At 41.5% G+C, this 9,885-nt stretch overlaps 1 protein-coding gene across 1 annotated transcript; it reads right to left on the bottom strand.

Moving 5' to 3' along the window:
• Positions 1-3,974: 3,974 nt before the first annotated feature.
• Positions 3,975-4,421, bottom strand: LOC112523819 (cellular nucleic acid-binding protein-like). The gene has a single exon (XM_025133490.1). The coding sequence runs from the start codon at positions 4,419-4,421 to the stop codon at positions 3,975-3,977; it is 447 nt and encodes a 148-aa protein (XP_024989258.1).
• Positions 4,422-9,885: the final 5,464 nt, after the last annotated feature.

The following is a 9,885-nucleotide window of genomic DNA, read 5'->3' as shown; positions in this document are numbered from 1 at the left end:
AGGAGACGAAGGCCTGCTAGTTGCTTGCCTGCTGCTTGGCGAGGCATAGCAGTACCGGCTGTTCGGGCAAAGAAGTCGAAAGAACAGCCTGCTGTTCTGAGGTGCGAAAATGGCCGGAGTGTAGGCGGACACGGCTAGAGGTGCAGGTGGGTTTTGGACGGCACTATGGATCAACACCGGTAGTTGCAAGATCCCTCCCAAGGGTTATTTTCTTTGAGGCCAAACCTTTCTTCATTTAAAAACCCACGGGTGCTACTCTCTGTCTTCAACCTCCCCCATTTCCTGCTTTGTCCTTTTGTTTTGTTTTTCACTTTCCTTCCTCCTATTTCTTTATTAGACATAAGCTAAGGACTCAAAGGTAAGAGGATTAACCCCCCCCCCCCTCTTTTTTCTTTTTTCAAGATATGGAGAGTCTACAAGGTCGGATAAGAGATAATAGCTGAGCTACCCCCCCCCTTTTTTTATTATTTTTATTTTTATTTTACTAAAGGAAGACCAAAATATAAAAATAAGAGGTTCCTTAAATTTTAGATGTTACAATCCTCCCCTCCTTGGGATAAATTTCACCCTCGAAATTTAAGTTCGAGAGAAAAGGTGGGGGTAACGCCTCTTCAAGTCTTCTTCTGCTTCCCATGTTACGTTAGATCCTCGATGATGTTTTCATTGAACTTTAACGAAAACAACCTCTTTGTGCCTCAGCACCTTGGTCTTTCTTTCCAAGATGGCTTCCGGTTCTTCAACACATCGGTTGTCCTCGTCCACACGAATTTTCGTAAGTGGTATTGCACTTTCTTCTTTGGCCAAACACTTACGTAGGTAACACACATGAAATGTGTTGTGGATTCCGGCCATCTCAGGTGGTAATTCTAATCTGTAAGCTTGGAGTCATACCCTAGCCAGGACTTTAAACGGTCTAAGGAATCGGGTACTTAGCTTTCTGCGCTTTCCGAAACGGATAATGCCTTTCCAAGGGGACACCTTTAGCATTACACTGTCGCCCACTTGGAATTCCATAGGTCGGCTCCTCTTGTCTGCATAACTCTTTTGTCGATCTTGAGCCGCCTTTAAGCGTTCCCGAATACACTTCACCTTATCGGCCGTTTCTTGAACAATCTCGGGACCAGCAAACTGTTTCTCACCCGCTTCTAGCCAACACACTGGAGTTCTACATTTCGTCCGTACAACGCCTCGAAAGGTTCCATCCCTATGCTGGAATGATAACTATTGTTATAGGCAAACTCCACCAGGGGTAGGTGAGAATCCCAATTCCCGCCAAAATCTATAACACATGATGTAAGCATGTCTTCAAGGGTTTGAATGGTTCGCTCGCTTTGACCATCGGTTTGAGGATGGTAAGTTATACTCAACTTCACCCTCGTTCCCAACTCTTTCTGTAAGCCGCTCCAGAAATGGGATGTGAATCGGCTATCTCGATCCGATACTATTGACAACGGTATACTGTGTCTTGAGACTACTTCGTCGATGTATAACTTGGTAAGCTTCTCCATGTGCAACGTTTCACGCATTGCTAAGAAGTGACGCTCTTTGTAAGCCGATCAACCACTACCCAAATTGTATCATGGTTTCTTAAGGTCTTCGGCAGTTTGGTCACGAAGTCCATCGTAATATGTTCCCACTTCCATTTGGGAATCTCCAAGGATTAGAGGCTACCATAAGGTCGTTGGTGCTCTGCTTTCACTTGCAAACATGTCACGCACCTCTCTACGTAACGAGCCACATCCAGCTTCACAATAGGCCACCAATATGTTAATTTCAAATTCTCGGTACATCTTGGTGCTACCCAGGTGAATGGAGTATTTAGACTTGTGCGCATCTTCTAGTAACAGTTCACGATTTCCCCCAACCTCAGGTACCCATATACGACCTTGAAACAACTTCAAACCACGACCATCCTCCGTAAGAAGTATGTGTTGTTTCACCATAACATCGCTCTTGAGGTTTTTCTCCAAAAGCGCTTCAGACTGTGCCACCTTGATCCGATCGATCAGACTGGACATTACATCAATCCTGGTAAGCACGACTTTCGTTCCACTACCGTACTCCTTTTGGCTCAAAGCATCCGCCACTACATTCGCCTTACCCGGGTGGTACAGCAACTCACAATCGTAGTCCTTGAGTAGTTCGAGCCAACGTCATTGCCTCATGTTTAGTTCTTTCTGATCGAAAATATACTTCAAACTTTTGTGATCAGTGAAAAGCGTGCACTTAGTACCATAGAGGTAATGCCGCCAAAGCTTTAAGGTGAACACCACTGCTGCTAGCTCCAACTCGTGGGTGGGATAATTCTTCTCGTGGTTTTTGAGTTGCCTCGATGCGTATGCTATCACCCTTCCTCTTTGCATTAAGATGCAACCCAACCCCATTTTCGAAGCGTCGCTGAAGACTACAAAATCTTCGGATCCTTCTGGCAAAGAGAGAATCGGGGCTTCACATAGTTTCCTTTGGAGAGTTATAAAAGCATTTTCTTGCTTCTCTGTCCAGATAAACTTCGCATTCTTCCTAGTCAATGCCGTTAAGGAAAAAGCGACCTTGGAGAAGTCTTGGATAAATCTTCTGTAATAATCCGCCAAACCCAAGAAACTTCGAATCTCTGATGGACTCTTTGGTGGTTCCCAGTTCATCATTGCCTCAATTTTGGATGGGTCCACCTTCACCCCGTCTCGAGTGACAACGTGACCCAAGAATTGGACCTCTTTTAGCCAAAAGTCGCACTTGGAGAATTTTGCATACAATTTCTATTTTCTTAACACTTCGAGAACTTCGCGAAGGTGTTGTTCATGATCCGACTTGTCCTTGGAATAGATGAGTATGTCATCAATGAACACTATCACTGACTTATCAATAAATGGTCGGCACACTCGGTTCATCAAGTCCATGAATACTGCTGGTGCATTTGGCAAACCGAAAGGCATGACCAAGAATTCATAGTGCCCGTAACGAGTTCTAAAAGCAGTTTTAATCACATCATCTTCCCTTACTCGCACCTGGTGATACCCCGAACGAAGGTCGATCTTTGAGAAACAACATGCTCCTTGAAGTTGATCAAAAAGATCGTCGATTATAGGAAGAGGATATTTGTTCTTCACGGTTGCCTTATTGAGTTCTCTGTAATCAATACACATCCGCATGGTGCCGTCCTTCTTCTTTACAAATAAGACTGGGGCTCCCCACGGTGACGAACTCGGTCTAACAAATCCTTTCTCAAGAAGGTCTTGCAATTGTGACATCAACTCTTGCATTTCGGATGGCGCCAGACGGTATGGGGCTCTAGCAATAGGAGCGGTTCCCGGAACAAGGTCAATTCGGAACTTCACTTGTCTAACGGGTGGTAATCCGGGTAAGTCTTCAGGGAATACGTCGGGGAATTCATTAACCACCTTCACATCTTCCATTCTTCTTTTAACTGGTTTGGTATCTAACATATATGTAATGAACGAGGAGCATCCTTTAGCTAGACACTTACGGGCCTTAGCATTGGATAAGAGTACTACATTACTTTTCCTTCCTTCTCCGTAAACTAGCATTGCGTCCTCGTCCGGCAAAGGGATTCAGATCAACTTTTTAGAGCATAAGATCTCCGCTTGGTTCCCTGCTAACCAATCCATCCCAATTATGACATCAAATCCGCCTATAGCCATGGGTATGAGATCTACCCAAAATTTCTTTCCCTCAATTCCCAACACGCAATTCCTAACAATCTCACGCACCAGAACTTGACTACCATTTGCTATCTCTATGATCAAAGTATCTTCTAGTACACTAGGGGGCGTATGCAAAAGTTGATGGAACGTAGTGGACACAAAGGAACATGAAGCACCTGAATCAAAAAGTACGTGCGCAGGTACGGAGTTAACAAGGAACATACCCGACACTACATCCGTTGATGCCTTAGCTTCTTCAGCAGTCATCTGGAAAGCTCGGCCGGCTGCTTTCGATGTATTTTCTTTTCTTCCCTAACTCCCTCCCGCCTTTAACTTCAGGCAATCATTCTTGAAATGACCCGGCTCTCCGCATCCAAAACAGATGGGTCCTTTGATTGGACAATCATTTCGTGTGTGGCCTGTCTTTCCGCACTTAAAGCACTTTACAGGAGTAGGGTTGGTGGTGCACGGGCCGAGATGTTTACTGCGACATTTGGGACACCACTTGGCCTCTTGTCTAGGATAAACTCCACGGTTGTTGTTGAGATGGTTTGGTCTCTTGGAAGGTGCATGATGACCTTCCCACTTCCTTTTTTCACTGCTAGCCGCTTTCTCTTCTCTCCCTTTGTTGTACACTGACTCCATGATCTTTGCCCCTTCGATTGCCTCTCTAAGGGTGGAGGCTTTGGAATTCCTGACCATTACCATCATGTTTTGGGGCAACCCTTTTAAATAAGCCTTCATTTTTTCTTTCTTCATTGGGGCCACATGCCCCACCAAATTTAGTTTTTCCATGAAGAGTCGTGTGTAGTCCCTCACCGACAAGTTTCCCTTCTTTAGGGTTCGGAACTCTTCTTCGATGCGGTCTATCTCCTGCTCATTGCAATATTCCTCCAACACCTTTTTCCTTAAACGTGGCCCAACTCATCTTGGCTAATTCCGTAACCTCTACGGTCGATATGACAATGTTCCACCACGTAAGGGCTACACCCCTTAGCATTTGGGAGCCAAATTTCGCCTTTTGTCCCTCATCGCAGTCACAAGCCCGGAAGGCTTGCTCGATCTCTCGCAGCCAGTTCATACATGCCACGGGATCATCTGACCCTACAAACTCTGGTGGTTTGCAACTTAGAAACGTCTTGTAGGAGAAGACCTTTCCCACTTGTCTTGCATCAATTGTTGCTAATTCCTGGGTTGGAATTTCATTTTCGGTGCCCCCTGATCCCACAATTGTCACGTTTTTGGCAACCGCTTCATGCTTACAGTTGTTAGCATCTCTATCCTCCAATAACTTCATAAAGAATTCCAGTTGTTGGGCCATAGCTCTGTTCATGGCGTTCATCATTGTGCCCATCAACCTTGATTATGAGGTTCCTTCTTCCATTACGGGGTTAGTGGTGGCAAGGTCGACCTGGGGAACGTGGTCAACTCCACCGCCCAAGATATTTTGTCTAGGATGAACCCTCGCGATCGTAATTCGTGGCGGTTAATCCGCGGTTGATTCTGTCACCGCATGACCTTTTGGTGAGGTATCCCGTCTACTCCGAGTATTCACCATAAAGTCTGCTTGTACAAGAGAGTAATAGAGAGTTAGAATGGGAAGAGTATATGTATATATAAAACTAACATAATACAGTATCGACACAATCATAATTTTGTAATAACAGTGCGTCCAAGCATGCTCATGCAGCAACTTACTCAAAATAGCATTAGCTAAGTGGAATTTTGAATAGGTTATACATAATGATCCTCAGCACCATCGCAACAATTTTATGAATTACGCATCTCCATTGACTCTAAAGCTTTCCTATCTTAAAAGTCTCTACCCATAGCTTACGAATTAATGCTTACAATCTCAGCTTAAGTCTAGGCGTCTTAGTTCCTCACCTAGTTCACTTAAACTAGTGCTCTGATACCAACTGTAACACCCTAAAAAGAAGAGTTAAATTAAACTGAAAATATTTAACGAGAACCCGGATCTAGAATTAAAATTCACCCAACAAAGGGTAATAGTAAAGCATTTACAATTACTGAGAAGATAAATAACAATCTACTAATCTAGACTATTCTATATCTAGATTAAAGGCGGGTGTTTTTATCAATCTCCAAAAATATCGTAACATGAAAACATAATGCTCAAAAGTAACATAGGGTATAACTACAAAAGAGCCTTTCACGAACCAACGCTCCTCTCAACCCTTTTGAGCCCCGCCGCTAAAGGAACCTGATATACAAGCCATATCAAAAGAAGTGTTAGGCTTACGCCTAGTGAGTTCCATTAATAACGTAACGGTAACTAAGAAGCCTGTATATATAGATGACATAAATTTAAACACTAAAAGAAAACAGCTAATTCAAAATATCACACGGTGGAGCCAAAACATCCGAGGATGACGGGGAAGACCCGATTTATCGTTGATTATGACGGACACAAAGTAAGTCGTAAATCAACGTTATAGAGCATCACTTACAGGTTTAATACCATCGACATCAACCTAAACCAGTCATGTAGTCAGCCGTGATCTTAAGCTCTTTATCTCGGAAATTACACAATAATCGCAATGCCTATTTCTGAGTGGTAGTGAGAGGATGATTTGGAGATTACATAATAATCACAATGCCTATCGCCAACTTACACCATCCCTCACGCAACAATAAACAAAACAACTTCCGAATTCATAGATTTACCACATTCTGATCAAATACTTGAATAACTAACGTTAGACATATATAACATTGTTCCAACATCAAGATTATGCGTGAGTCCACCATTAGAGAAGTATTCCTCTACTACCATGAACGATCATTAGATATAAAACGTAAGAGTGCAAGGGTCCTCTAGTATAAAGTGCCATAAATTAAGCATTTTTCCAAGCGATCGTAACCATTTTTCTAAATCTCAATTCCATTTAGACCTAGAATAACCTTTTTCATCCCAACCGGTAAGATCATAGAATTAAACTATAGGCTAGGTTAACATATTCACATCATCATGTATGTCATTTCATAAAGGGATATAATGAACTCACAACGCAGGGTGGGCAACACAGCAGCTCGATACAGCAGCTTCTGTTGCTGCTGTTTGGTCGAAAAGGCGCAGGAAAACGCAGCTAAGGTTGATGTTTGATGCTTGGCAAGCACATCAGCTACTGCTGCCCGGTAAAGTGATCGAGGAAAAACACAGCAAGGCTTGGTGTTTGCTGTTTGGCGGACTGCGACGAAAACATAACAGCAGGGCCTGTTTGGCGGAGCATCTCAGTAACAGCACAACCTCGTCTGCTGTTGCTGCGAGAAGAAAGACGAAGACAACTAGGCTGCTGTCTTCACAGTGCCGCTGCTGGTACAGGTCTGAGGGAGCGAAGAATACGCAGGTAGCGCCTGTGGCTGCTGCTGGTGGTCTGAGGAAGCGACGAACACGCAGGCAGCGCCTGCTTGGGCGAGGGAACAGAAGGAACCGCACAGCAAAGCTGCTGTTTCTGCTTGCTGTTCGTGGCTTGGTGAGGAGACGAAGGCCTGCTAGTTGCTTGCCTGCTGCTTGGCGAGGCACAGCAGTGCCGGCTGTTCGGGCAAAGAAGTTGAAAGAACAGCCTGCTGTTCTGAGGTGCGAAAATGGCCGGAGTGTAGGCTGACACGGCTAGAGGTGCAGGTGGGTTTTGGACGACGCTATGGGTCAACATCGGTAGTTGCAAGATCCCTCCCAAGGGTTAGTTTCTTTGAGGCCAAACCTTTCTTCATTCAAAAACCCACACTCTCTGTCTTCAACCTCCCCCATTTCCTGCTTTGTCCTTTTCTTTTGTTTTTCACTTTCTTTCCTCCTATTTCTTTATTAGACATAAGCTAAGGACTCAAAGGTAAGATGATTAACCCCCCCCCCCTTTTCCTTTTTTCAAGGTAGGATAAGAGATAATAGCTGAGCTACCCCCCCCCTTTCTTTTTATTATTATTATTTTTATTTTACTAAAGGAAGACCAAAATATAAAAATAAGAGGTTCTTTAAATTTCTAGATGTTACATGCTAACTATGTCCGGGACCCCTAACATGCAATGAAATAGTTTAAGTCTAGGTATCATGCTGTTAAATACCTAAATCTCTTAAACTCAGGCTCTGATACCACTTTCTGTAACACCCCATACCACACATTGCATGTAACACATACTTCAATTACAATAAATACATGTTTATACACCATTCAGGTCCCAAAGTACAAATCCGGTCAACTTTAACAATTTTGGTCAACATAGACTTGGTTGGACTTCATCTCCGGTCAAGTCTTGGCCAATGTAACAAATTGGACAACATAATTCACTTGTCCGATTTATAAATCCGGACAACACCAACAAATCCGTGAACGACACAGCAAGAAGGCGAACTCTTAGTTGAGCTTGAGCTTTCAGATGAGATTGCCGAATAAAGTCTGTATTTTTTAGCTCTTTTTGATTACGTAGAAACTTGGATTCCTCAAGCTTGTCCGATTTACATACACAACATTTTTCTAACACTTTTCAAATCCAATCTTCACTTAATCGAATTACATTATTCCGCTCACGGCCTTGATCGATTTATGACTAAACCGAACAATATATCAATCAGTTTATATTTAATCAGAACAACCTTTGATCGTATTCCTACTTCTCCGTTTAAAACATTTATCCGTTTTTCAAAGATATAATCTCATCAACATATTAATCCGACCAATACTATGGTCGATTTTCTCTAAATCGGATAACACTATGTCCGATTTATACCAAATCCGGACAACATGTGTCCGATTTATAACCAAGTACAGGTGATAGCTAATAACACAAATCAGAATTCAAACCAAGAGAAATTACTTTTCAAAAAATGATGAATCAAATTACTCAGCTTAAAATTTTAGCAAATGAATCCAGTCAATAAGCAATCCGGTCACCACACTCTTTTTAAATCACTCTCTAGCTCTCAAAATGGCCAAGAGTTTTATTTTAAAACTTCATCTTCTATTTATACTTTCCTTAACAGGAAAGTCGGCTACTCCTCCTACTCACATACATGCATATAAGACATACTCATGCATACACATTTTATACATTCATTCATTGATATATAATAACATATATGCATTTCATTTTATCCATCATGCATGTATACATACATACCCATGCATACAATTTTATTATATGCATACATTCAACTTTGTTAGGACTGAAATTCAGTATTAAATTGTATTTGTCTTGAAAATTAATTTTGTTTATAATTGTATAAAGGTCACCATGTTTGACTTTTCTTAGATACTTTGACTTTGACTACCTGTGTCTTGTTTGACCCTATTTAAAGGGCGAGTCTTTGTAATCTTTAGTATGAACTCAATTGTAAAATCTGAATGCGTAATATCAGTTTGACCAAGATTGGGTTGTTGACTTTCTCTCTCTATCTTCTTCTACATGTTCTTAATTGAAAACCATCTATGCCATTGTCGATTTTGAAGATTAGTGGAAATTTGATCATATTTGGGACTTATAATTGGTATTAGAGCAAGTTTGCAGGAAATTTGATTGAAGAAATCATCAAGAGTTGCTTAATTTTCTGGAAATTCATGATATTGTTCTTGAAGTTCATCTTGTTCTTGAATGTTTATCTTTGTTTTTCATAAATTTCTCTCAAATCTTTCATTTTTGGATGATTAATTGTTGAAATTGTGATCATTGTGTACGGTTTTAAGTCGTGAATCAGTGTTATTCATTCAACTTCATGATTTGATCATTGACAGTAAAGATTTGAGAGTTTTATGAATTTTGATGTTCTTCGTGTTCTTATGAAAATTGTTAGGACTGAAAATTAGTGTATAATTGTATTCGTCTTGAAAGATAAAATTGTATGTTGGGTTCAAGTATGAGCTTTATTGTTGTATTCAAGTTCTCCATACTTTACATATTTTGTAATAGTGTAGTTTTATTTCTTCCTTAGTATAAATAGTATTTTCCTTTGTAATTGTCATTAAGCAAGTCATTAGCAATTGTAATCAGAAATTAGCCTTGTAATTTCTCTCTCAATCAATCTAGAGACTTTTGGTGATCTACTCTCTCTTCATCTTATTTCTTGAAGATCTTGATCATGTTTATATGATTTTGGGAATAACAATTGGTATCAGAGCAGGTCACGGGTTCGAAGCCCATGGTGTGCATAATGATGCGAAAGGCATGCTGTGCAGCCATTGACTTCTAGCGAAGATCTTGTTAGTGCTGG

Source organism: Cynara cardunculus (genome assembly GCF_001531365.2).
Source record: "Cynara cardunculus var. scolymus isolate 2C chromosome LG 12, CcrdV1, whole genome shotgun sequence".
Taxonomy (NCBI): Eukaryota; Viridiplantae; Streptophyta; class Magnoliopsida; order Asterales; family Asteraceae; genus Cynara; species Cynara cardunculus.
The sequence above is the reverse complement of the archived record's forward strand: the minus strand, read 5'-3'. Positions and strand labels throughout refer to the sequence as shown.

Coding starts and splice junctions, on each gene's coding strand:
- LOC112523819 (XM_025133490.1), bottom strand. CDS start 4,421: ATGAAGAAAGAAAAAATGAAGGCTTATTTAAAAGGGTTGCCCCAAAAC.